This window comes from Chinchilla lanigera, unplaced genomic scaffold, assembly GCF_000276665.1.
Source record: "Chinchilla lanigera isolate Chin_1 unplaced genomic scaffold, ChiLan1.0 scaffold00012, whole genome shotgun sequence".
Taxonomy (NCBI): domain Eukaryota; kingdom Metazoa; phylum Chordata; class Mammalia; order Rodentia; family Chinchillidae; genus Chinchilla; species Chinchilla lanigera.
Window position 1 is genome coordinate 2,335,431 of NW_004955413.1, and position 27,501 is coordinate 2,362,931.

The 27,501-nt window shown below is 37.8% G+C and overlaps 2 protein-coding genes across 5 annotated transcripts in view; both read left to right on the top strand.

The window, feature by feature from the left end:
- Positions 1 to 27,351, top strand: Rad51ap1 (RAD51 associated protein 1). Of its 2 annotated transcripts, XM_013511568.1 has the most exons (9): positions 4 to 172; positions 2,998 to 3,047; positions 4,418 to 4,565; positions 7,063 to 7,172; positions 9,129 to 9,215; positions 9,682 to 9,828; positions 20,983 to 21,144; positions 23,984 to 24,130; positions 26,231 to 27,351. In XM_013511568.1, exons 1-9 carry the CDS (start codon positions 156 to 158, stop codon positions 26,374 to 26,376), a joined length of 1,014 nt encoding a protein of 337 aa, XP_013367022.1. In that variant the 5' UTR covers positions 4 to 155; the 3' UTR covers positions 26,377 to 27,351. The 2 variants fall into 2 exon arrangements, with proteins under 2 accessions (XP_005378794.1, XP_013367022.1); XM_005378737.2 differs by lacking the exons at positions 23,984 to 24,130; positions 26,231 to 27,351 and adding an exon at positions 22,113 to 22,504 and having other exon boundaries at positions 1 to 172; positions 9,640 to 9,828; positions 20,983 to 21,086.
- Dyrk4 (dual-specificity tyrosine-(Y)-phosphorylation regulated kinase 4) overlaps positions 24,050 to 27,501 on the top strand; it is a 50,916-nt gene continuing 47,464 nt past the window's right edge. The window contains exons 1-2 of one of the 3 annotated variants that reach the window (XM_013511559.1): positions 24,050 to 24,130; positions 26,234 to 26,238. The gene's annotated coding sequence lies outside the window, so the exon portion shown is untranslated. Of the gene's footprint in view, positions 24,131 to 26,230; positions 26,239 to 26,326; positions 26,415 to 27,501 lie in introns of those variants that run through there. The other 2 variants (XM_013511557.1, XM_013511558.1) reach the window with 2 other exon arrangements.

Sequence of the window (27,501 nt, forward strand, 5' to 3'; positions counted from 1 at the left end):
CTCAGAGCGCATGCGCCGCCTTACGCTGGAGGGGAGCGATTGGAGGGTGGGCGGTGCTGGGGCGGGGCGCGCCATGTCTGTTTTTAGGCGGGAATTGAAACCACCGCTGGTGTAGAGATCTTGAGAGGTGCAGATTCACACTCTTTAAGGGGACCATGGTGCGGCCTGTAAGGTGACTGATTTATGACATCCCTCAGAGTGGGGGAGAAGGAGCGGGAGGACGCTGTAGGTGGTGCGGTGGGAGGGCGGTTACCGGGGCGTCTCCGGCGGGCGGGGGCCTGTGGCCCCGAAGCCCCTACGCCTTATAGGGTGTTGCTTCCTTTGCCTCCTTGTGCACCTGTCTCCGTTTCTTTTACCCACGTTTTTCAAATAAGACCTTGCCGTGTTAGCGCTTGAACACCAATTTACATTTCGTGGAGTGTCTGCTTTTTTACCATGTTCATCTTCTGATTTAGTGTGGATGTTTCTGTTTTATCAGTGTAAAGCTCCTAGGTATAAAGGCCAACTTACTTGTGTCGTGCAGCTAATAAGTCGTTGGACAGTACGCAGCCTAAGTCATCTGGTTCCAGATCCCGTGCTTTCGATTGTACCCGTGGAAGCGATTCCTGGACTTAATCACTGTTGAGTGTGTTGGAAGCCTAGGGTGGGCCAATCAGTAAGGCTTTGAATATGTTTATTTCTGTACTGTACTGGGTGCTGGAGGTTACATTCTAAGAGAAGGTAGGTTTAGGAGGGCTGAAAATGAACATCCTCGTGATAGCGGGAAAGAGGAAGGCCTTACCTTAAACGGGGTAGTTAATCCAGGTAAAGGGAACAAGAGCCATTGCCTGAGCTTGACGGTGTTTAAGGGGCAGGCTGAAGCTGTAGCATTAGCAAGCAGTGTAGAGAATTAGAATTGTAAGGAATCAGGTCGGATAAATGGGCAGATACTAGAATAAGTAGGGCTTTCAAGGCCTTAGAAAAGGGTTTGGATTTTATTCTGAGTCCAGTGGGAAGTCAGTGGAGAGTTTTACATAGGGGAGAGAAATCTAGTTTTGCTTTTATAAAGGTCACTGGCTGCTTGTGGAGAGATGGGGTGGCTAGAGTAGGAGAGCAAAACCACTAGGAGGCGTTTATCATTGCACAGTGGTTTGGGGTAGGTTATTAGTGGACAAGGGATGGAACACATGAGTTTGGTATTTTGGAGGTACTGCTGAAAAGTGGATTTGGAGGTAAGGGAAAAAAGGGTCAATAATGACTGTATTTTAGGTCTGAGCTACTGGATCTTTGTATTAACTGAGAATAGGAGGTCTAGGAACAAGAACAGATTTAGAAGATGTGAAAGAATCGAGATTTCTGTTTCCAACATGTTAAACTTGGAATCAATTTTAAGTGTCCAGGTAGTGACGATGTAGTTCCCTTTGGAACATCAGTGTAATCTGCAGACCTCGAGGGTTCCCTGGTATCTCAGGAGTGCCCGAAGCCAATACTGTTTTATTGAAATATTAACCCATCGTTGACTGTTTTCACTACTCTGTCATCTGCACTGCAGTGATGATGAAACCTCTGGTGTCTCAGCACAAATCATGGCAATGGCACCAACCTGTGATAGTGGTCATTGCATTCTTCACTGGCACGTAGAGTTTAAAAAAATCCTAATTTCACTTAAAAATGTGTTTGATGAATCATTAAGAATTATTTATTGTATCTTAATCCTTGAGTGTCATCCCTTACCATCTCCCTCTCCTGTCTCCCTCCTCCTCCCTGTCTGATAGGGAGGATTGAACCCAGGGCACTCTGCCACTGAACTACATCCTCAGCCTTTTTAAAAAGTTTTTTACTTTGCGACAAAGTCTTACCAAGTTTTCATCTGAGACTCCAACTTGCAGTTCTCCTGCCTCAACCTCTACTTTTCTTTTTAATAGGCTCCTGATTTTATTTTGCTGTTTTTCCTTTCCTGTTTTGTTTTATTGAGGCAGAGTCTATGTAGTTCAGGCTACCCACTTATTCATAGCGATCCTCCTGCTTCAGCCTCCCGAGTGCTGGGCTTAGAGGTGTGTCTACCACGCCTGGTGCTTTTCTGCTAAGAGGCTTCTGTGTTTTATTCAGTTCTTAAATTCTTTAACTCCAGAGAACAGGAAAGTAACCTAAGTGCACTTTTTTTACTATCACGTATATGGATATGAGAGGTCCACATGAGGCACACGTGAGTACCACGGTATGGTTAACTCAGGAAGCAGATTTGGGAGACTGAGGTGTGAACTAAGCTAGCCTTCTTTTCACAAAACTCCATTTATATTTAAAATAACAACCAACTGATAAACTAGGTAATTCATACTTGAGCATTTGGCAGAAGACAGAAAGAAAAACCAGAAGAAGTTTCATTTAGTTCTTAGAGGAAGAAAGAGGGAAATAACAATCTTTTTTCACTTTGAGTATTATATTTTTCCAGTGTCTTCTAACTAATATAAAGATTCATTTCTTGTAGCAGAAATAAAGCCATTCACTATTTTTTTTAAGTGTACATTGTATAAAACCATATTACTTGGTAGTTTGAAGAAATTTTTTAAAGTAGCTTTTAGTGTCTGGAGCAGTAACAGCAAACCTTTTAGAGTTTTCAGTGATATAAATAGCTGCTGTGGCATGCATACCATAGGTTTTCCACCAGTGTTCTAGAAGTTTACACACTAATAAGATAGAATGCAACATAAAAGAACATATATACAACAGGAATTTATAGAACACAAGAGCAACTAAACATATCAATGGTAATTGTTAATTGTGTGAATTTCCTTACTTCATGAGTTACCTGAATTAATTTTTTCTGTATCAAATAGAGTCTAATTCTGTCAGCTAGTGCTGAGCCCCTGCTGTTAAATGCAAATCATATTTTTAAGACTTAAGTATTTTTAAGAGAATCGAAACACATTTTCTTTGTTAAAGTCTATGAATAGCCTTATGGAACAAATGTATGAAATTGACATTTGTATTAATGAGAAATTTCTATGTTGGTCACAGAAATAAGAAGCCAGTCAATTACTCACAGTTTGAGGCTTCTGATAGCGATGGTAAGTAGAGCTTCTGATTTTTGCTTAAAGAATTTGGAAACTTATTTTCTTAGTGTTTATGACATGTCTAGCTTCAATATTTTGCATATTCCCAGTTGCATGTTAGATAAGTCTGGAAAAATAAGTCTGGAGGAAAATGAGGTTTAAGCTACGCCATATTGATTTTATGCTTGTCTTTGCCCTTAAGAGAAGTTTCATCCAGAAGTTTGAGAAATATAACATCAGATTAGATTTATAAACTCTAAAATAGTTTTTGCTTTTTTTGTGTGGTGCTGGCTGTGGAATCTGGGGCCTTACACATGCCATACAAGTGCTTTAGCACTGAGCTACACTGCCATCCTAGATGTTGCTTTTATTATTTCTTTCCCTAACTACCATAGTTTTACAAAAGTTAAATGTTTTAGTGATGCTGATGCCTAAGTTCAAAAAATACTTTCCTTTGGGCTCAGCCTTAAGTATGTTGACAACTGGAGGGAAAATAGTACAGAATATAACTTCTAGCTTTCTATTACAGCCTGCCATGAGGTATTTATAAATTGCCACTGGTGTTCTGGATCCTGGGTAGGATGGGAAGTGTAGAGAGTTGGAGTTACCATAGTCCTATGGGGGAAAGCACAAAAGAGACAACATAATAAATGCTGAAGTATGTGTTTAAGGTGACATGGATCCAGAATGTATGCCCACAGGTGTCATATGTATGTTTAAAAGCCACAGCAGTGTAGGATGTGGTGGTACACTCTTGTAATCCCAGCACTCAGGAGGCTGAGGCAGGAGGATTGCTATGAGTTTGAGACCATCCTGGGCTACATAGTGAGACCCTGTCTCAAACCCTTCCACACAAAAAGAGGCCACAGCAGCGGTTTTATATTGAGTGTCATGAGAACTACAACAATTTCCTGGTAGGGCAGGAAAACCTGTGAGAAATAATAATGAACTGGAAAAGAAGATCCAGAAATAAAGAAGTTACTTTTGTAGGCTTGTAGGAAGGTCACTGTAGGAATGGCAAGACAAAATGTCACTGTTTCAAAAATAAAACTCCTTAGAAGGAGCCACTTTCTTTTTCCCTGTCATGCTTCTTATTTTGTGTAGCTTGATTAATGTATTAGGAATAGGCAGTGTGCCTTTAAAAAAGACACTTGTTTCATTAAAAATCATTTCCTTCCACTTCTCACTGATGAAGCTGGAGAATTTTTTCTAATGGCTTTACAGTTTTTCTTTTAAAAGAGTTGAAGTGGATGAATGAGAATAGATAGCACTAATAATGATTTTTTAATTGAGCAGTTTACTGACCTGTAAACATGAACATGCTGTAGGAAATTTCAACCGCTAAGAAAATCAATTTATTTTATTTTTATTTCAAACATGAATAGATGATTTTATTTCTCCAACTGTACCTTTAAGCAAGAAATCGAGAATAACACCAACACCAAAAGAGTTAAAACAAGACAAACCAAAACCTAATTTGAAGACTGTCCAGAAAGAAGACATCCTACTACAAGAGAATACCCCTAAAAAAAGGTGAGAGGTAAGGCACAGGCAATATGATGTTAGCTGTGTTCATTTAAAAGGGTTTAAATTGGAATTTAAGGTGAGTAATTGGTCTTATTTTACATGGTATATGTCAGAGAACAGACATACTATTAAACCCTTTCTGACTTGAAAAATTCACAAACTAAAAAGCAGATATTTGCTTAAATATTAAAATAATAATAATTACAGATCCCTCATCTATCTTCAGTCCTGAAATCCTACAAGACTACGTTGTTAAAAATTCTGCTTGCAGGAATAGTTTTAAAAACTTAGAGCCATGTATTTTTCTCCAGGTGAATGATAGTTTCTTCTTGTGTTGTTGTGGCTTGTCCAGCAGTGAGAAGGTCATGTAGTGTCTAGCCTAACCCTGGAGTCTTGTTAGTGACAGAAAGGAGAGAGTAAGGAGAAAAGTCCTAAGAGACCCAGAATTTCTATGGAGAGGAAATGGGTAGAATGGTAGCACAGAGAAGCTTAGACCATGTCACACTCTTTAATTTTTTTAATTCAATTTTTTGCTCAGTTTGTGTTTGAGTTTCTTGTACCACAATCCCTAGATGGGGACCATATTTGCAAATCATATAATTTAAGAGACTTATATCCAAAGTGTATAAAGATTTTTTGTTTGTTTGTTTTGTTTTCCGGTACTGGGTATCGAACTCACCTCGTGCTTGCCAGGCAGGCGCTGTGCCGCTGAGCTAAATCCCCAGCCCCCTATAAAGAATTATTAACAGTAAAAGGTAATCCAATTAAAAATGTGGTAAAGATTTGAATAAACATTTCTCTGGAGATACACAAATAACCAGTAAATACAAAAAGATGTGTAATATTAGCTGTCTGGGAAATGCAAATTAAAACCACCTTGAAATAATACTTTCCACCTGCTCCATGTCTGTAATCAAAAAGATAATAAGTTTTCATGAAGACATGGAAAGAATGGAACTCTCATACATTGCCAAAGGGTGCAGCTAAATTGAGAAGCAGTTTGCAATTTCTCAGTGTAAAGTTATTTATCAATAGACAGATGCACAAGGGAATTAGAAACATAGGCTCCCACAAAAACCTGTGCATGACTGTTCATAGCATTATTCATAATTGCCAAAAATGGAAGCAATCCAAATGGCTGTCAACTGATGAATGAATAAAATTTTAAAAATGTAGTATCTGCAATGGAATGTTACTCGGCCACAAGGAGAAATGAACTATTGATACATGCTGCAGCATGGTTGAATTTTCAAAACATTATGCTGAGTAAAAGGAACCAGACACAAGAGGCCACATATTGTTTGATTCTATTTATTTGAAATGCCCAGAATAGACACATCCATAGAAACAGAAATAATTTGATTGGTAGTTGGCTAGGAGCTGGGCGATGAGCAAGTGGTAATGACTGTTAATGGATATGTTTCTTCTGAGGGGTAGTGAACATGTTATAAAAGTAGAGTGTTATTGCTGAGCATGGGAGTGATAGAGGTACACACCTGTAGTCCTGGCACTTGGGAGGCTGAGACAGGAGGGTCACTGAGTTGAGGCCATCCTGGGCCACATAGTGAATTTAACACCAGTCTGGACTACATAGTGAGACCCTATCTCAAAAAAAGAAATGTAGATTGTGATGATGGTTTCACAACTAGGAATTCACTAAAAACTGCTGGATTTGAAAATCACTTTAAAAAGGCAAATTTTAGGATGGATGAAATACATCTCAATAAAACTTAAAAACAATAAATTCTTCAAGGTGCATTTCAGTACTTTTAAAGGCAAATTTTAGGATGGATGAAATATATCTCAATAAAACTTAATAACAATAAATTCTTCAAGGTGAATTTCAGTACTTCCTCCTTTACATAACCTTTCTCTGATGTCTTTGACTTTTCATCTTTTTATGTTTCATGACACTTTTGACCAACCTAATAGAAGATTGATAATAATCTGACTTATGTGGAATGATTATTAGTATGTCTTTCCCCACCTTCCTTACTATGCTGCAGACTCCCTGAGGGTGCCATTTTAGTATTCAGGCTAGTGTAGTGCCTTATCCACCATAAATGTAGTAAACTATTTGTTAAAATCTAGATTGGGAGGATCTGATTTTTAAAAAGTTAATCTAAAGTCTGTAATGTCTGTTAAAGGCATAGATGAGGTCAGGAAAGACCTGTAAGTAAAAGCAGTGTTCAAAGCAAGCCTGTCTTAGGGGATTGAGTGCTTCCTGGATAGAACTGATGGGAGAAAAGGATATTACAATTAAAGGACACAGTAAGGGCAAAGGCATATGCTGCTCCTGTCCCAAACCTGTCAGCTACATAGTATAATGTGACACTGTTATGTTTTAGGAGTTATGTTATGTTTAGGAGTTAATGATGATTATTGTTTAAAAGCATTTCTCTGAGATTAATAATTCTTAAACAGTAACATAGGAAACTTCCAAGTTTTGTTATTTAGTTGAGATTGATATTTTTAACAACTTACTCTTGTATGTCTGTTTTAGGATGACCTTGGATGACAAGATCTTCCAGAGAGGATTAGAAGCTGCTCTAGCTTTATCAGTGAAGGAACATCCACCAGTCACCAATGATGTGCAGAAGTCTCAAGGTAAAAGTAAGGTGTTTTTTATATGTATTTATCTTTAAACCTTTTTGTAGTAATTTCTTTGGATGGCCCTTTACAGTAGAAAGAATAAAATTTGCATATTTTGAACTATAAATGGAACAAGTTGCACAGGGTACAACTGGGTTCAGTTCTTTATTCATGGAAGTCAATCTCATATAAACATAGACATGTCTGTGTATCTGTGTAACACTCAAACTAAGCTGAGCTTGAGGACATGCACCATGAGCGTGGATGCTCAGTTACATCTTGGTGTATAGTGAATATTTAATTTCTCATTCAGATGATCTGATGACCCTAACAGTCCTCCTCCTTTTTCTCCAAGTCCAAGTTAATTGAACATAACCTAGTGATGGTAATTTTTATTGTTTTTGCTGGTTAAAGTTACCAATTAGATTATTAAGTAGGTGGATGTAAGAAAATGACTTGTAGATTTTCTGTGGGTTTTCTTCTTCATTTTTTTTCATGGTAATTGTGCAGCAAGTGGTAATACTGACATACTGGAGAGGCAGAAGTTATTCCTAGAAAATATACTCAAATTGTTGAAATGGTTCTTGGATTAAATTTCTTTGACCTAAATTCTTTTATGTTGGGGATATTTTTAAAGGAAGAGATTTTCATTATCAGGAATCAAAGAAACTTCAAAAGAAAATTGTGATATGTCCAAAATTGAGAAAGTGAAATTCATTTCTTAAGATATTGTAGAGTATATAGCAAGAGTTACATAGAAGTAGTACTTCTTATTGAATAATACATTTTATAGCATGGAGATTGTACCGATATCATGACTTAAAGGCCTTTTAAAATGGGATTATTTGGGAGACGAGGGGAAGGGGGCATAAAAAGAAGACGTGTTATGTACATGTATCAGCTCCTCATGGTGAATGCAATCATTATGTACTGCAAACAAGTACTAATAAAAATTTTAAAAAGTAAGATCATTTTAACTATTGTAATGATTAGAGAGAATTTATTGTTAGTAAAAGTATGGATTTGTCGACAGAGAATTGACAGTTATATTTATTGACTGTTTCCTATGTGTTGGGCACTATACTAAAGCACTTTTCGTGAGATTGATGTTTAATCTCCTGTAATAATCTTATATAGGAGGAAACTGCTCTTGGGTGTGTTAGTTACCTTTCCATTGCTGTGAGAATAGATGACATACACTTTTGAAAGGCTCATGGTTTCACAAACCTCAGTTTATGGTTCACTGACTCCATTGCTGTGCACCATAGGTGAAGCAGAATATCACAGAGGAAAGGCATGCAGAGGAAAACGTGAGCCTCATGGCAGCCATGGAGCAGGGGGGGAAATGTGCAGGAGAAGGAGGAGCTGGGAACAAAGTATGTATGGCTTTGAAGCCACCCCCACGTGACCTGCTGCTTGCAATTAGTTCCCACCTCCTACTAAACCCATTGAGCCATGAACTCAAGGGCTTCATCTATTGGTGAAGCTAAAACCTTCACTTTCTCAAAGTGCCAGCTCTGAATACTGCTGTAGTAGGGACTGGAGCCACAGCACATGAGCCTGTCTAAACCGTCATGAGAGAATGGGCCAGTTTGCATGTGAATCTGAGTTTAGAGCCCAAATCCCTAGCCTCTCTTAAGTAAAAGTCATTGTGGTAGTTTGGGTTTCAGATCATCTATCAATGTCCAGATGCTACTACATTTTAGCACTAATTTACTTCTAGATACCAGTTAATTTAAGGTACGTATAAAGCTGGGTGTGATGGCTCAAGCCTGTGATCCCAGCACTCTGGGAGGCTGAGACAAGAGGATCACAGGTGTGAGCCTAAATTTCATGACTTAGCAAGACCCTATCTGAAAAGTTAAAAGGTAAAGATGAGTAAGGATGTAGCTCAGTGTGAAGGCCTGAGTTGAATCCCCAGTACCACACACACACTAAAAGTACATCTGAATTCTCTTTCTTATTCCTTACACTTAGGCATTGAAAAACATGGCAGTAGTAAAACAGAAACAATGAATAAGTCTCTGCATATCTCTAATTGCAGCGTAGCTGGTGACTATTTAGGTAAGTTTTTTATATTAATAATTTTAACCACAATTCTGTTTTTAATGTTTAAATTCCTGCAGCCATGGCTCACTGAAGTTTCTAAGTAAGTCAGGGCTCTCTTCATCACATGGCCTTTCTTCCTTTTTTTCAGTTTTGTCTTTCTGACTGCAGACCCACTTTCTTCCTGACTACCTGTGGCTTCTCATCTGTAGCCGCTGACCACCAAAGACAGGGGCTTCATCTCCCACTTCCACTTTGAAAATTCTTGGGGAAAAATTCTCTGGGTCTGGGTCTTGGGCTTCTCCTTCAAGCCAGTCTGTTGTCAGGGCTCATGTGCTGTGGTGGAACCAGCTTAGACGGCAGTCTGTGACTGGAGGCGGGTGGGCGGCAGAGCTGGACAAGGAACAGTGTTGGAGAGTCTGTTCTGCTCTTGGAATCTGAGCTTCCACAGAAAGCTTGCCATTGCTGTTTATGCCTCCTGAAGATTTAGACCAGATTACAGAAGAAGATGATGCCTGCAGTGTTCAAGGGAAAAGAAAAGCACCTGAAGCTGCAGTGCAGCGGAGGAAGATGCTTTTGGAAAACAGTGATGGCAGCAGCGCCAGTGACACTGAGCCAGATGATGCAACCGGTGAGTTATGTCTTGCTGCAGAGCTAATTCTGCGGAAAGTCAGTGAAGTTCCTGTAGGCCATGAATGTGTGCAAGGCGCCATGCTAACACTGTGGAGTATGCAGACTTGAGGAACACATAGAACGGTTCAATTCAGAGGTGGTATTTGGGGGAAAAACTTCTATGTGGAAATCTTTAAGTCATGCCTTGAAAAACAAGTAGCATTAAAATATACTAAAGAATAAAATAGTACCTCTGACTCATGGAAGGGTATAAGCAGTAGAGTGAACATATGCGTGTAGACTCACAAACCCCTGTTTAGTGAGGCTTGCTGGGGAAAAGGCTTTACAAGAGTCTAAAGAGACAGGTGGGCATCGTGTGGAGCGTCTCAGACTCTCTAACAGTAGACTTTTCTATAGGGAGTAGAAATACATGAAATAGTTTAAGTGAGAAGTGATATGAAACATATATTTTATTATGACTCTTGATTTCAGACACATTCAAAAATTCGGACAAAAGGAAAAGACACTGACCTCAACAGAGCATTGTAATATATTAATTAAAAATTAAAGTAAATAAATCCATAAATTAATACCAAAACAGATACTATATTTTAAATTTTAACAAATATTTGAAAATATATGATATATACCAGGCACTATGGGTACAGTCATGAACAAAACAGCTCCTGTCCTAATCGAGCTTAAATTCTAGTGAGGGGATGCACGTGGTAATCACATGATATATGAAGTGCCATGATGGGAGAACTACAAAGAAGAGGTAGTCCAGTTAGGAGATGTAACACGACTGTGGTGTTGGGAGTATGGGATGTTATTTTAGGTACAATGGTGGTGGAACATGGTGGAACATATACAAAGTCCTGAGGCAGGAGTGCTTTGTGTGGAGGAGTAGTGAAGCCATTGTGCCTGAAGCTGAGTAAGGGAAGGAGAAGCTAGTAAGAGATGAAATTAGAGAACAGACAGAATTGGGTCAGACCTGGTAGGTCACTGGAATTATTTGGCAAAGAGTGAACCTAATCTTACTTGAAATTTTAAAGGATCACTAAAGCTAGTAGGTTGAAAGTAGTCATCTATGCTGAACAAGGGCAAAAATGGTGATACCAGTTGGGAGAACACCCAGTGCTCCAGGTGAGGAATGACAATAGCTCTGAGACAAATCTGGGTTGGGAAAAATTGGAAGTATTAGCGTATAGACTGTGTTTAAAGTCACAAGGCTGAGTGAGACTGAGACTGTTTACAGAAGGACTGTAGATAGGGAAGAGGTCTTCATACTAAGCTCTGAACACTAATGTTTGAGGTCAGAAACACTAGGAACATTCAGCAAAGGAGGTTTAAAGGAATGGTTAAAATTGCAGAACCAAGAAAAGTAGTCAGTTATTTATAACTTGTTGGGTCTCCCAGGTAGTTGGGAGTTGACCAGTGGACTTGAAGGATCTGTAGGAAACTTGGTAGAAACAAAGGCCCAGGCGAATAAAGTTGAACAGAATGGGAGGCCTTGTGGGTGAGACGGCTGTCCAAGGAGCTTGTAATATGTTAATTAAAAATTAAAGTAAATAAATCCATAAATTTATACCAAAACAGATACTATATTTTAAATTTTAACAAATTTTCGCTGGAAATGGTCACAGAAGTGGGGCTGTTGGAAAGAGAGGTTTTTATGGCTGTTTTCCCCTTGTGTATAAATTAATGAAAATGATCTGCCTGAAGGGTAGAAATGGTGCCAAAGCTTAAAAACAAATAGAAAACTTGAAGAAAGATGTTATTTGAAATGAAGAAAGATGTTTTTAAAAATAAATAAATATTGGAAGGGCCACCAGTGCTGCAGAAAAGAAGAAACCTGGAAGGATACTAGCGCTTAAAGCACTGTTTCTCAGATGTGAAAGCTTACTCAGGAGCTTGGTAAAGTAGACCCTTAGGCCTCCCTTCCTAATACCGTTCCACAGGACAGGTGTAGAGCCTAGAAATCTGATTTTCTAACCAAAACTTAGCCCTCCATCAGACTCAGCTCAAAGCAGATAGGCTATAGATCTCATGCTGAAAAACACTGATTGATTTAGAGGGAGGACAAAAAGGCAGGAGACCATGGAAGAAAGAAGCCTAATGGAGCATGAATTTCCACACATGCTTCTCAATTTAAGGTTACTTCATACAGAATAAAATCTTAAAAAATAGTAATCAAAATTAACTCCTTGTCAGGTGTGTTTGAAGTGTTTTTTTCAGGGACAATGATTATAGCCTTCCACATTGTCAGTGCTGCTGTTTGAAGCAGAAACAACAGAAAAGCCAGTCAGCAACGTTAAAATTATGAGTTACAGCTTTACTTTAGCAAGTAAAGTTTATATGGAGATTATGATTTAGATAGAGATTTGACCATTGCCCCTTTGCTCTTCAAAGTAAGTAGTTAAAGATTCAAATAGACATTTCGGCCAAGAAGCACCTGAAATAGTACTTTAACATCGCTAACCATTAGAGAGGTGTGGATATCAAAACCATAGTGAGATATCACCTCACACCCATTAGGATAGCTACTTTTTTATTAGTCTGTGATACATAGTATTTATATTTGTTTTGAGGTGTCCTTACATACATAGATCATGATTATTTTCAGTCCTCTTCTCCCCACTTCCCATCTCCCTTTCCCCTGACCTCTTCCTCATTTATAAAGTGTCTTGCCTTCCTGTTTCCTGTCTCCTTTACTCCTTTATATTTTGAATTTCACATATAAGGTAAACCTGACTTATTTCACTTAACATTATGGTCTCAAGATCCATTTGCTTTCCTGTAAATGACTTGAACTTATTCTTCTTTATGGCTGATTAAAATTCCATTGTGTATATATACCACAGTGTCTTTATCCATTCATCTGTGTATGGGCATCTAGGCTATTTTCAGAATTTCACTGTTACAGTTATGCTGCTATAAACACAAGTATGCATGTATCACTGTAGTATGATGACCTTAACTCTCCTGGGAATATACCCAGGAGCCCTATAGCTGAGTCAAGTAGAATTTCAGTTTTTAGTTTTTTGAGGAATCTCCATACTGATTATCCTAGTGTTTGTACTAATTTGCATCCCCACCAACGATATACAAAGATTCCTTTTTTTCTACATCAGCATCACACCATTTATGGTTTTTTTCTTGATCACAACTGTTCTGACTAGAGTAAGATGAAATTTCAAAGCTGTTTCAACATGCATTCTCCTAATGACTAAAGATGCTGAACATTTTTTCAAGTTATTATTAGCCATTTATACATCATTGGAAGAATGTTCATTTAATTTGCTCATTTCTTGATTGGGTCTTTTGAGTTTGAGGGTTTAATATTTTGAGTTCTTTATATATTTTAGGTACTAATCCTATGTCAGAAGAGTAGCTGACAGTTTTTTTTTTTTTTCCTATTCTGTAGGTTGTCTCTTCACTCTGTTTTTTGCTGTGCAGTAGCTTTTAATTTAATATAATCTTGGGCCAGGGATATAGCTCAGTGGCATAAGTGCTTTCCTGGCAAGCCTGAGGTCATTAGTTCAATTCCTGGTACCCCCCCAAATAATAATAATTTAATATAATCTCATGTAGTGATTCCTAGCATTATTTCTTATGCTATTGGAGTTCTGTTCAGGAAATCCCTGCCTGTGTTGATGAATTTAAGTGTTTCCCCTCTACTATCTTGTAGCAGTTTCAGCATTTCTGTTTTTTATATCAGAATTTGGTGGTTGTTGGTCTGTTTTGATTTCATATTTTAGAACAGGGTAAAAAATATGGGCGTAGTTTCAGCTTTTTGCAAGTGAATAACAGTTTTCCAAACCATTTGTTAAAGAGGCCATCTTTTCTCTAGCATGTTTTGGGCCCTTTGTCACACATCGTGCATAGCTTGTTTCCATGTCTTATACTGTATTTCATAGGCCTGTGTGTCTGTTTTTGTACCAGGACCATGTTTTTATCACTGTAGCTTTGCTGTATAACTTGAAGAACAGGATTGTTTTGCTCTCTTAGCTCATGATTGTTTTGACTATTCTGGGTCTCCTCTGGTTCTGTATAAATTTTAGAATTTTTTTTCTCTAACTGTGAAGAATGTGGTTAGTATTTTAATAACAATTGCATTAACCCTATATATCTCCTTTGGTTAAATGGTCATTTTAATAATATGTAGTGAATTTTTTGTGTCTTCTATGTAAAGAATCATACCATATACAAATAAAGATGGTTTGACTCTTTCCCTACTCATACCCCTTGCATTGCTTCCTCTTGTGTGGCTAAAGTTTTGAGTCCTGTATTGAAGTGGTGTGGTGAGAGTAGACAACCTTGTCTCATTTCTTAATTTAGAAGGGTTACTTTCAGTTTTTTCCATTTAGTTTGATGTTGGTTGTGGGTTTTTTGTATATGGCTTTTATCAGTTTGAGGTAAGGTTTTTCTGTAGCTATTATCAGAGTTTTTATTATGAAGAGATCTTGAGTTTTGTCAAAGCCTTTTTCTGTGTCTATTGAGACTGAAGCCGGCAGGTAGACAAACCGAAGACAGCTAGGATAGGGACCTGAGTAAACCAAGATACGTCCTGGGAAAATTAGAACACAGGGTGAAGAGACTCCTTGAAGTGTGCTATGGGAACCTGGGGCAGGGGTGCAGGAGAAATCTGTTACGATGTCAGAGGCCTAGCCAACAGTACAGCAACTCACTGTTTCAAAGGAAAAGGGCCTGGGTAAACTGAGATATGCCCTGGGAAGCTGTGGGTACAAGAGAATTTTGCTCCTCCTAATGTCAGAACCTTAGCTAAACTGCCAGCTGCATTGTTTCATGGTTTTAGTTTCATGCATCACCGAAGTAATCCAACAAAGTGCATGTAAGCCTCTAAACTTGGGTGCCCTCTTGGTATCTTCCCTTGGAGCCCCTCTGGGCTAATGAGAACTTTTCTTTGTTTTCTCTAATAAACTACATTTGGCTCATTCCCCACTGCTGTGTCCCTGGACTTCATACTTAGTAGTCTTCAGAACCCAGAAAGAGGAAAGAATTGGTTATGTGATGATCATGTGATTTTTATCCTTGATTCTATTTATGTGGTGTATTACACTGAGATATATCTGTGTGTGTGTGTGTGTGTGTGTATACATACACACACACACACACACACACACACACACATATATGATGTATCAGCCTTGAAGACAACTTGGTCATGATGTACTATAGTCTTTTTAATGAATTTTGTTTGCAGCTATCTTAGTGTGATTTTTATGTCTGTGTTCAACAAGGATATTGGCCTGTAGTTTTTCTTTTCTTTGTTGAGTCCTTGTCCAGTTTTGGTATTGGAGTAACACTGACCTTGTGGAGTGAGTTTGGCAGTGCTTCTTCCCTTTCAATTTCGTGGAATATTGGTGTTCTCTGAAATTCTGGTAAAATTCAGGGTGACTCCATTGGATGCTAGGCTTTTCTTATTTGGTAGCATTTTTATTTCATTACCTATTATTGGTCTCTTCAGGGTTTTTATATCTTCTCTGTTTAATTTTGTAAGTCATAGGTATCAAGGAAGTTATCCACCCCCTCATTCTCCAATTTATTGAAATATGTTTTTGAAATACAGTGTATCAGTCAGTGTTTTATATAGCAACAGATATAAAACAAGATATACAAATGTGTAAGAAATTACAAGATTGGCTTATAGTGGTCAGCCACAGAGTTGGGTGAAGAAGTATGCAGAGGGTGTCTGCATGCTGGAGACCAAAGGTTTCAGTCCAAGGTGTGACGTTCAATGCAGTGTCCTATGCATTGGGCATATCCAAATCAGGAGGCCTATTCATGTGTAATGGAAGGCAGAAGAATCTACAAGGGAAAGCTGAAGAGTCTATAGCAGGAGGCTAAAGGGTCCAAGGCAGAAGCCAAAGAGCCTGCGTAGAAGCCAGGAGGTGACATCCAAGCTGGAGGCAAAGAGCTCCTCCAAAGAACAGAAAGGTCCGTCCTTCCTCATTTCCTCTTTGTACCATCTAGGCCATAAGCCACTTTATAGTGTAAAATTGCTGAACTGATTTAGTTAAGCTGTTAAACTTCTCAAGTTGACACAGTCAGTCATTACATGAATACCTCGGTTTGTGAACAGAAATTTTGCTTTCAGCAAAATTTTGTTACTATTTGCCAACTCTACATTGGGTGACATTCAGTGTAATGGGGTTTGCAACTAGAATTGTGGAATGAGTTAAGTTTGTAAATTGAGATACCGTTGTAGTTTCTTATAATCTGCAGTTCAGTGGTGTTTGTAATTTCACTTTTTTTGTTTCTAACTGCATCGATGTGGGTCTTTTCTGTTTTGTAAATTTGGCGAAGAGTTTATATTATTTATCCTTTCAAAGAACCAACTCTTTGGTTCATTGATCCTTTGTGTTGTGTTTTAACCTTTTTCACTCTGATCTTTATATAATTTATTTCTTTATGTGTAGTTTTGGGTTTGGATTGTTGGGTTTTTTTTTTGGTAGGGCCAAGTTGTGTCATTAGGTTATTTATTTGGAATCGTTTTGTTTTTCTAGTGTAGGCATTCACACCTATGAACTTCACTTTCCCTATGTCTGACAGATTCTGATATGTCATGTTTCCAGTGTCATTTGAGTCTAGAAAATTTTAAATTCTCAGATTTCTTTTATTATCCATTGATCGTTCAAGAGGTATTATTCAGTCTCTGTGTTTATATGGTCTACATGTTTTTTGTTTTTACTGTTGATATTTAGTTTCATTTTATTATGATTGATAGACTATAAGAGATGATTTTATTTCTTTTGTAGTTATTGAGACATGCTCTGTGGCTTGAAATATGGGGTCTATTTTGAATAAAGTTCCATGGGTGGCTGACTAGAATGTATATTCTGTTGTAACAACAGATGAAGTGCTCTGTAGATATCTGCTAAATCCACTTATATGATGTCTTTTAACTCTGATATTTCTTTGTTAATTTTTTGTCTGGTTGAGCTATCTGTTTGTGAAAGTGGGGTATTAACCCCCACCCCCACTACAGTTGTATTGGTTGGTATTCAGCTGCCCTTTTGTATCAAGTAGTTTTTTGTTTTAGGAAATTAAGTACATCAACATTTGCTGCATATATGTTTACAATTGTTCTTGCAGTGAATTGTTCCTCTTACCAATGTCTTTGTCTCATCAGTTTTGATTTAAAGTCAACTTTATGAGAAATTAGAATAACTACTCCTGCTTGCTTCTGGGCCCTGGCTACATGAAGTATCATTTTCTATAGGATAACTACTTTTAAAACAACAGAAAATAACAAGCATTGATGAGGATGTGGAGATATTGGTATCTTGGTGCACTGTTGGTGATGAGATTGTTATAATGGTGCAGTGATGGTATGGAAAATAATATAGTTCTTCACAAAATTAGAGCTGTTGTGTGATTCTCTTCCTGGATCTATATCCAAAAGAATTGATAACAGGTTCTTGAAGAGATTTGCACAACATATTGTTATGGTTTAGGTCCAAAATGTTCCCTAGAAGTTTCATGTATTCAGAGATTGTATTATGGGGGCACCATACTTACCTGTGTGTTGATCTATTGCAGACTTTATAACTTACTGTGCTGTTAGGAGGTGGGTCCTAGACAGAAGAGGTGGTCACTGAGGGCATGATATGGAAGGAGTATTATTGTCCCAGATCCTCCCTTCTCTCTGCTGCTTGGCTGCCATGGGACAAGCAGCTTTCCTTTTTCATGCCCTTCCCCCATGGCATTTCTGCCTTGGAGCCAGCCAACCATGGACTGAAACTGTGACCCAAAATAAACCTCACTTCCCTTAAGTTGTGAGTATCAGATATATTTCCACTGACAGGAAACTGACTAATACACATGTTCAATAGCAGCATAATAGCAATTGAGTGGAGAGAACCCCAAACTAACATTTCAGAGTATCTCACCTGCATTGCTTTGCCCCAGATGAGAAGAGAAAGGATCATTTGGGTCCTTTATTGGGGAAAGAAAAAACCTACAGAGAACTCAGGATTTTTCTTAAGGGCTCTGCTAACTATTCTTAAAAGCTATAACTCAAGTGTTTGGCCTTTCACATTTTCCAATATGGGCTGCTAATGCTTTGAGACTCTGGGACTCCCTACTTCATATTTACTTAAATAGCTTTTTAGTTGACTGGTAAAGATTAGTTGATTCCCATCGGGACAAGCTTGTTAAATAGTGATCTAGCCAGCTCCCAGCATTTATCCTCTTCAAGATTCCTTAGAATTTGTAAGTTACTGAACCTTTGGATAGATAGAAAGTTTTCCACTCCTAGGATTACTGCATGTCCTCTCTGAACCTAGATTCTCTCAGTTTTCCAGAAATTATTTAGGTTTACAAAGTACAGTGGACCCCTAAATTTGCAGGGGGTTACATTACTATAGAGCACCTGCAAATTGTGAAAAATAGCAAATTTCCGATATGATCAGAAAACTGTCTATAAATTCCTGTTTTTATAGTTTAAACCGTAAATATGCTGTCTCCTGCAGTTATGTAATTTAACTTAATACTATTAATAAAACCTTAGGTACAGGACATTTTGTCAGCATCTTAGGGATTTTCAGGATTTAAGAAGAGCAAAAGAGAGAACACTTGATAGCTACACGAGGTACAGCAACCTGTTAGGATGTGGGAAGATGGGATACAAGGCAGCAGCCAATCAGCAGTAAGGAGAACTGAATAATGCTCTCAAATTGGTTACTTACAAACCTCCCACCAAAAAAATAATGGTGGAGGATATTTGTGATTTCCAAGAAATTGCAGAAATTTCCACAAACAATTATTAGGTTGTACAGAAGGATCTGTGAATGAATTTATAAGTGTCCTCATGTAATCTGGCCTTTTATGGCTACTTTTATATAGCACAATAACCATTACGTGTATATGGGAGTTGATGACTCTAAGCTGTTTTAAAATTTTTATCTTTGTGGAAGAAATAATAAACAAATCACAACTTGAAGATCATAGTGACATCGTTGATTTAGGCTAAGATCAATGGAAAGTTGATTAACATCTTTACAGTGTGGGATTCAGGTTGGCATTAACTGAGCCAACTCAAAATGGAACCAATGTACATAATATGCTTTATGATAGGATGCAGTATAGAGTACAAAGCAGAGGTGAGTCTGAATTTAAATTCAAGATCACAGAAAATACAAAAGTAAATTAAAAATAGCAAGAAAACAGACAAATCCAGAGTGTAAGACATTCTACAGGACAACAGACCTGGTTACTTCAGCAAGGCATCGGGGTGAAAGGGAGAGAATATTCTATATTAGAATAGATTGAGTGGGTAGACAGTGATGCTCAGAAACTCTTAGTATTGCTGCTTAGGATGATAACATTGCTGTGTGAGGAAAATGTATTACAGTAAAAGACACATTGCCATTCATCCCTCTCTTAACGCATCCCTTGCTTCAAGCACACTCCTTATTCTTGCCACTTTTTGAAGCTGTTCTGGAAGTACTCTTGTGTGACTATCTTTAAGAGATATGATCAAAAATACTGTGACAGCTGCTGCTGAGTGCCATCCAGCAAGCAGGCACACTTATAAAAATCATTACGCTCTGTCCTCATCCACCTTACTCACCAGATCTAAAACTGTGTAACTGTTGGCTCTTCCACAGAGTCAAAATGACCATGAAAGAGAAATGTTTTGTATATATTGAGACATTGAGGCAGCCATAACAGCTCCCGTAGACACAAAAGACTTCAGAACAGCTTCAGATAGTGGCAAGAATGATGGGTTAAGTGTTCAACGTAAGGGCAACTCTTTTGAGGGGAATTAATGGCAGTGTGTTTTTTACTGTAATTCTTTTAAAATGTAAGCATTCACTATATTTTGATCACCCTTGTACATTCTAATGTGGGAGTATAATAATTTGATGGCAGGGCTGGGGATTTAGCTCAGTGGCACAGTGCCTACCTGGCAAGCACAAGGTCTTGAGTTCAATTCCCGGTACCGGAAAAAAACCAAACCAAAAAAAATAATAATAATAATTTGATGGCTTGGATTCTTTTTAATGTACCACAAAAAAAGGAAGATGTCTTCCAATTGCTGCAACAAAATACTAGACACCCACACTTACTTTAGCTCACAGTTTCAGACCATGGTCAGTACCTTGAGGCACGAAATATATGGCAGAGGAAAAGGTGATCAACCCAGGAAGCAAAGAGGAGGGAGGAGCTGCGGACAGTAGTACACCCCAGTAAGCCACCTCCAAGCAGGCTGCTCTTCCTAGCAGCACGTTCAGCTACTGAGCTCATCACTGGATAAATCCACTGGTGAGTCCTGCACCCCACAGTCTAATCACCTTCCACACCTGGATCGTGGGGGACATTTTTGATCTAGACTCTAACAAAAGTAAGGAGAAAGAAAGATGGTGAACAAGTGTATCAAAAATATTGGAAATGTTTGAGTGATAGTTTACTTTCTATAAAAATACATTTCATATACATAAGTAGGTACATATTATGTGGACAGTGGATTTTCTTTTCCTTTAATGCTTTTTATATGGTGTCAGTTTTGGAAATAAACATGTACCTATTATTAAACACATGAAAGTGTTTTGTAGGAATATAAGACTAACTTATTTACACTTAGTCTTCAGGGTTTCTAACAAGGCATGGGTTTTTGATCCACACCTTCCCCACAGAAGGATCATTGCTTAACTAGCAGTGTAGGTAGTGCTGCTTTTCCAAGGGAGCAGCCACACTTTCATATTATTTCATTGGTTTATATCAGCCCATGCAGGACAGAAAAGAATTTGTGGGAAATAGAGAAATGTCTTAGATGAATTCAGCTATGAAATAAAGATTACTCATGGGAAATTAGAATGAGTAATGGTAATAGCAAGCAATTACTCTTTGCTTGCTATATGCCAGGTAAGCGCTTTTTCTAAGCGCTTTATATATACATATAATTTAATCTGCACAACAACCCTATGAAGTAGATTGTATGGCTGTAGCGATTTCTTTGACGAAACAGAGGCACGGTGAAGTTAGTGACCTGAGGTCAACAACATGTGCCTGGAGGGGCAGGTATCAATTGACTCTTAGTTTCAACACGGCAGTGTTCCTTTAAAGGTGGTTGTTGCACAGAATACCAAGAATCTGGTGCAAAAGATGAAGCAATAGAAGCCTTACAGTATGTAATCTGCTTTAGGTGAAGATTCTGAAAATGATTCTGATTTTGATGAGAGTGAAGATGAGGAAGACTTCACTATAACAAAAAGGAAAGTAAAAGAAAATAAAAAGAAAGAAGTGAAGGTAAAATCCCCAGTAGAAAAGAAAGAGAAGAAATCTAAATCCAAATGTAATGCTTTGGGTAAGCTTGGTGCAAGACATTTAATTTTATAAAGGAAATGTGTTTGATTTGCCATATTTTTAACATTTTGCTAATGTTAATTTCTAGTTAAAATATAAATGGAGACATGATAGGGGTGGGGAACAGAAGACAGCTGGGGACACTAAGCCTCATTAACAGTGTAGTACCTGGTGTGTCTGACTGGCCTTTAGAGCTCTCTGCCACCCCGGTGAGCACTCAGTCACCTGCATGCAGACAGGGAGAAAGAAGAGGCTCAGACAGGTTACGTGTTTGTTGAAATCTTGCCTCTTAGATCCCAGAGCTGTCCACTCAGTTCGGGCCCCACATGTTCTCTGGACAGATTAAACAGGGACATGTGATTCTTAGTTGTAGTTCTCATGCTTGATCCAGTCTTTATTTGAGAGTTCCTTGGTCATGTGTTTAGGACACTTTCTGTTTTTTAGGTTTTTCCCCCAAAATAGGTCCAATTAGAAGCCATTTTATGGAGTAACTTTTCCAATTTGTGAAAATTTGATGATGAAATACCTGTTTCTTGTTGTTAAAGAAGTTACAATATTTTTGAATTCATAATGTATGATAGATTATTGGGGGTTTTTGGTTTTGTTTGTTTTATTTATGGGTAGAAATTTTTGTGCCTTAGTTTTTAAATAGATATTTAATTGAAACTAAAATTTTCCTGACTCAGACTTGTTTTAATAAGAGTTCCTCTCATCCTTAGTAACAAGGTGCTAAATATCAAGAAGGAAAATTTAAATGCTCATAGACATATTCTCCCCTATGCTCTATTTTTAGTTAATGAGGTTTTAATTAGAATTTTTTAAAACTATTAACAAATTTGGTGCTTTCCACAAATTAGATTTTAAATGTAGGAACTTCTGGAGATGAAGTATGTATTAGGTTCCTATTCCTGTTACAATAAATTACCACAAACTTAGTGACCTAAAACAACATGTATTTGTATTTTGTAGTTCCAAAGGCCAGATGTGCAAAAACAGCCACAACCCAGCTATCTGCAGGGCTGTATCCTTTGCCTGTGGCCAGAGAGAGAATCCATTTCTGGCCTTTCCAATCTCTAACGGGAGCCCTGCGGACTGTGGCTCACGGCTCATTTCCATCTGGCTTTCTCTTGTTGTGTCACTCTGACTCTGTTTCTTACTTTTAGGTGTTTAAGCACTGGGGATTATACTGCACCCATTCACATAGCTCAGGAGAATCTTCCCAGAGCCTTAGCTTATGTCTGTAGAGTCCTTTTGCAATGGGAAGCGTACTCACATGTTCTAGAGGTTAGGACACAGATGCATCTTTGAGGGGTCATTATTTTGCCTACTACAAGATGTAATGTGAAAAAGTCATTAACGGTATGAATATATATATATTTTTTTTTTTTTTTTTTTTTTTTTTTGTGCTTTTTCAGTAAGACACACTCAAAAGTTCAGTTTCCAGGTTGAAATTTGCTATTTAAAGCCTTTTCTATATACCTTGGAGCAAGTTGCTTTATAAGGGACATTAATATATAATATTGGAAGTAAAATTTGTTAAGTAATAGGATTAGGAATTGGGAAAATTGATTATATTTTTAGTCGTACTAATAATTTGTTGAATAACCTTTGAGAGTCTTTTATCCAGCACACATTATTCTCCCTTGATAGAGAAATTTTGAAAACAGTACTGTCCAGTGTGGTAGCCAGTAACACTTGGCTGTATTACATTTAAGTTAAAATTAAATAAAATTTGAAAATCAGCTTCTCAGTTTTGCTAGCCATATTTCAAGTACAAAGGAACTATATGTGGCTGCTGCATTGGATAACACAAAGTACAGGAAATGTCTGGCATCACAGAAGGTTCTGTTGGAAAGGGCCTATCCAGCAGGTACAGGTATAACATTAGGAAGAGTATACAGTGAGGGGCCGGGGATGTAGCTCAGCACTGCAGTGCCTGCCTGGCAAGCATGAGGCACTGAGTTTGATTCCTGGTACCAAAAAAGAAAATAAGAAAAAAAATTTCAACAGAAGAGTGTACAGTGAAATCGTTCCTATTCATAGTCACTTAAAAAGCAGCCTTTTCTGAATGTGCGTTTATATTCCCTGTCTTGATCCACCCTCACCCCCTCCCAGACTCCTCATGGCCTGCAGAGTTCTTTATAAGTGACTGTGCCCAGACTGTATCATCTTCTCCTGTCCTTAAGATTTCTATCCCAGTACTGGCCCTGGAACTTCTCATTGTTCCTTCTACCTAGAAAACTTCCCTTAACTCTTGAGTCTTGGTTTGGCTCAGCTACCTCACCCTCCTTCCCAGTGACTTCTAAATACATATACCAGATTAGAAGTTCCCTTTACCTCTAGAGTGTGACATGCCCCTTAGCAAGCTGCATTAGACACAACTCTTTTCTCTCCTGTCCTTTTCCCTGGAGTCCAGTGGCAGGAGCATAAATTTCTTGAGGGCAGGACCCATGAGTTGTATATTTTCTTTGTAACTGCAGAGCCTACTGTGACATTAATGAGACGGTTGTGAAGTGATCATAAATATAGATTCCACAGTCAAACCTGGTTTCTGTTTCCTTATCTAACAGTGAGCATAGAAAAGTCTGCCTTGAAGTTGTAAAGGGTAAAAGGTAACAAATGTGAGATTACATCGCCTGGCATATAAATGCTTGTAAAAGATAGCTGTCCTTAGGCTTTTGATAAATGTTTATTGTCTAATCAGAGTTTACCAAGTTTATGATACTGCCTTTTTAATTTTTCATAAGATTATGAAACTTTATAATTTTTACATGTACATGCTACACTTAAACTTTATCTTCCTATATGACAGACTTCTTTATGTATATTTTTCAAATAAGTGACTACAGTAGACTCTTCTCCAGCTACAATCAAATCAGAATTTCAGTCCTCACCAAAGGAGGTTTCTTCTTCAGAGGCCACTAGGAAACCATTACAGATACGTAGTCCCTCAGCTGAAAGCAGGAGACCAAAGTGGGTCCCACCAGGTATGGTATATTTACGGTCACAGGGAGGGTCTTAGAGATTTTATACTGGTGAAGTTTCTCCTAGTTAATAAGTGTTACATATGAGCATTTTCCCATATAATTACACATTCTTCAAAACCAATGTTTTGAGTTGCTGCGTTTATTAACATTTGACCACTGTTATTGTTAGGCAATCAGGTTGTATATAATTTATTTGTTATAAATAAGGTTGCGATAGAAAAAAATCCTTATTTTAGAAATCTGTGGGTCTTTGCTATGAAACTCCTGCTAGTATAATTACAGTGTCAAAGAGTGTGAATTTGGCATTCCTGACATACACATTTCTGGCAACAAATCTTTTGCCCAGAACCTGCTGGTCTCCACATTCTTACTGAAGCCTTGAGGCCTATCCATGGCAATTCAGACGTTTAATGAATGCCTGAGCAAAGTCAGCCTCTGATTCTTAGAAACTTTTTTTTGTTTTCTTTGCATTCATAGCCAAGTCTCACCAATTCTTTAAAATTTCCTTGGACTTTACCTTCTTGGTATTATTAAAATCCTAATCCAGGGCCACATAATTGTTGCCTTCCCCCCTAGTCCTGTACCTGCTTTTCTCAAGCTAAATGAACCCTCTACTTCAATGAAATGGATCCATGTTTTGTCTCTTGTACACATTGTATGTCATCCTTTGTGTGGGTCTCTATCAGTTTCCTCTCTGGTATGTCTTTCTTCATTTGTCCCCTCTGCTTTCCTGTGTTCTTCCCAACCCAGCACATTTCCTTTGCCCCTTTTGAGTGACCTTTCTTGAATGGCCCACACTGGTCACTCCATAGCGGTAACCAGTACAAACACCCAGAATTAGCCTTGGCAGTAAGGCTGCATGAATATGTAGTCTGTCTGGATCTTCATTTCATCATTGGGAATGTCAGGGAATAATATCAAATTCAGAGTCCTCCCTGATTTAAAAATTCTAAGATTTTTTAATAAGGACTTAAAGACTATTTTGGAAAAGGAAGAGAAAGTTACCAACATAGTGACACCATATCATTCAAAGAGTTTCTGAGAATAATTAGTGATTACTCAGTGAAAGAAATTATGATGATTACAGAAATTAAAAAGCATAATCAAAAAGATAAAGAGGACATAATGGAATATGGATGAAAAGTTAATATAATGCAGACAGTGCTTCCTGTTCCAGTGTGTGTGATGGGGTCAGACAGTGTTGTGAATGAGTGAAGTGGGCCCTGTGATAGAACTGAGTGGGGCTGTGTTGGACTTGAGAGTGCATATCCCCTTTGAGGACACAGAGCTGCCCAGCACCATCTGACTGTTTCCATGTTTGCATGCAGGGTAATGGGCCTGGTATTTTCAGATTGGATGAAGAGAAGCTAGAAATTCAGATTTTAATGTGAAACCTCATTTTTAAAATTTTACCCTTTTTTTAACACCATGTGGACCAAATATTATGTCTTAGAGCTGGATTTGGCCCTCAGCTCTCCAGTTTGTTACTTGTCTTACACAAAAAGAGAAAATGGTCAAGATCCCAAAGGGAAAATGAGCAAGGAACATACATATACCAATGCCCCCCAGGAAGTGCAGCTGTAACATATGAAGTCTCACTGGTAATGAGGGAAAACTATTTGCCATGTAAAATTTTATTTAATAATTGAAAAATAGACTCTTTACAAGGAGTACTTGTAAAACTTGCAGGACTTTAAAATATACATTAGATTTTTCTATTACTTTAGAAATTATACTTGGATATATTTCTTTATGCCTGTACAACCAATGTTATTTGCTCCAAGTTTCTTATTTTAGTTGTCATGGTTAAGTTTTGGTTAATTATCTTGACCTTAGGATGGTTGAAATGAGGCAATACAAGTTGATTATCCCTTGCTCAAAATGCTTGGGACCAGAAAGTATTTCAGATTTCAAAGTTTTTCAGGGTTTTGATTTTCAGATTAAGGATGTTCAACTTGTATTCTTTCTGCAGTTTAAGTACTTGCCATACTTTTGATTTAGTTTATTCCTTGATAGACCCTGGAAAGCAGAGTGATGCTTGACTACTTTATTTCCCTCTTCCTGCTGGCATCAGTATTACATCTTCTGTTTTCTTTTCAGCAGCGTCTGTAAGTAGCAGCAGCAACAGCAGCCCACTGGCAGGTGTGACTGTGAAGTCCCCGAATCAGAGTCTCCGCCTTGGCTTATCCAGATTAGCACGAGTTAAACCTCTCCATCCAAAGACCACTGGTAGCCAAGTGTGGTAACAAAGAAGTGTCTGACTGAGAGAATAACAGTTTTGCAAGTGTGTTTATAGTTGATTTGTATGCATAGTTGAGAAGGGAATTGTAATATAGAGGGATTCTTAACATGGCATAGAAATGATCTTTAAGATTATGATTCTCTGTAAAGTTCCTCAGGACTTTGGGAGAGGTTTTTTTATAAATTATCTTCTCATGCCATTCCTTGCAAAGAGCATACTCTGCTTCTTATGTCGTGGTCATTAGTCGGTGGTGGTTTGACATGAAGAAAGTGCGTGTTATCTGTTGCGTGATGCTCCTTCCTAGCTCCGTCTAGTTCATGACTATCATCATTTCTCTCAGGAGACTGAAATTCTAGAAGCTATTGAAGCTACACTGTCAGTTTTATTGCAAGGATGTTTTGTATTTTGTCCAAATCTTAACAGTAAAAATTAGAACTATTTTACCTATTAAAATAGTTACTGTTACTGTATAGTAAATAGAATTTAATGATATTTTACAAATTCTTCACTGTCAAAAATCTTAAATAAAAGAAAGTTTCACAATGCTCTTTTCTTTGATACCATTGCATTCACCTATCTCTCATTATCAACAGTTTATGATAAGAATGTTACAAAGAATATTAGTCTTTTTGTTGTAGACACAACTAAAGGGAAGCTGTTTCTTAAAGTAGTCCCTTAAAATTAAGCTGGTACTTTAAAGACTGGCTATGAAATACATAGTTATCTCTGTTACAGTATTAAGTAGTATAGGTTTTTAGGAAACTTCCATTTCAATTTATTATGAATAAAAATAGTAATAAATATATTTATAGTGAGAATTTCAAACTGCTCCTGATTACTTTTTAGTAAACAGAAAAAATTCAATTGTTAACCTTAAAAAGTGTATAATACTTACCTCAGTTCTTCCTCTGTTATAACATCTGTATTAACAAGAAATTAGTAATTTTGAATTATGATTAAATGAGCACTTACCTATTGCTATTGTGTACTTTTTTTTACCGAATAGATATTTTTATGCCGTCGTCTATCACCTCACCTATTCTACCCACCCATTTTTAAAACATACTTTCCAGTTATATAGCACTGAGTTCCTCTGTATGGTGTACTTCAACAGTGAACATTAGGAACC

Excerpts from the sequence above, each read along its gene's own strand:
- Rad51ap1 (XM_013511568.1), top strand. Across the intron at positions 4,566-7,062 it reads GAGAATACCCCTAAAAAAAG|GATGACCTTGGATGACAAGA; the intron begins GTGAGAGGTAAG and ends TGTCTGTTTTAG. Across the intron at positions 9,216-9,681 it reads CGTAGCTGGTGACTATTTAG|ATTTAGACCAGATTACAGAA; the intron begins GTAAGTTTTTTA and ends TGCCTCCTGAAG.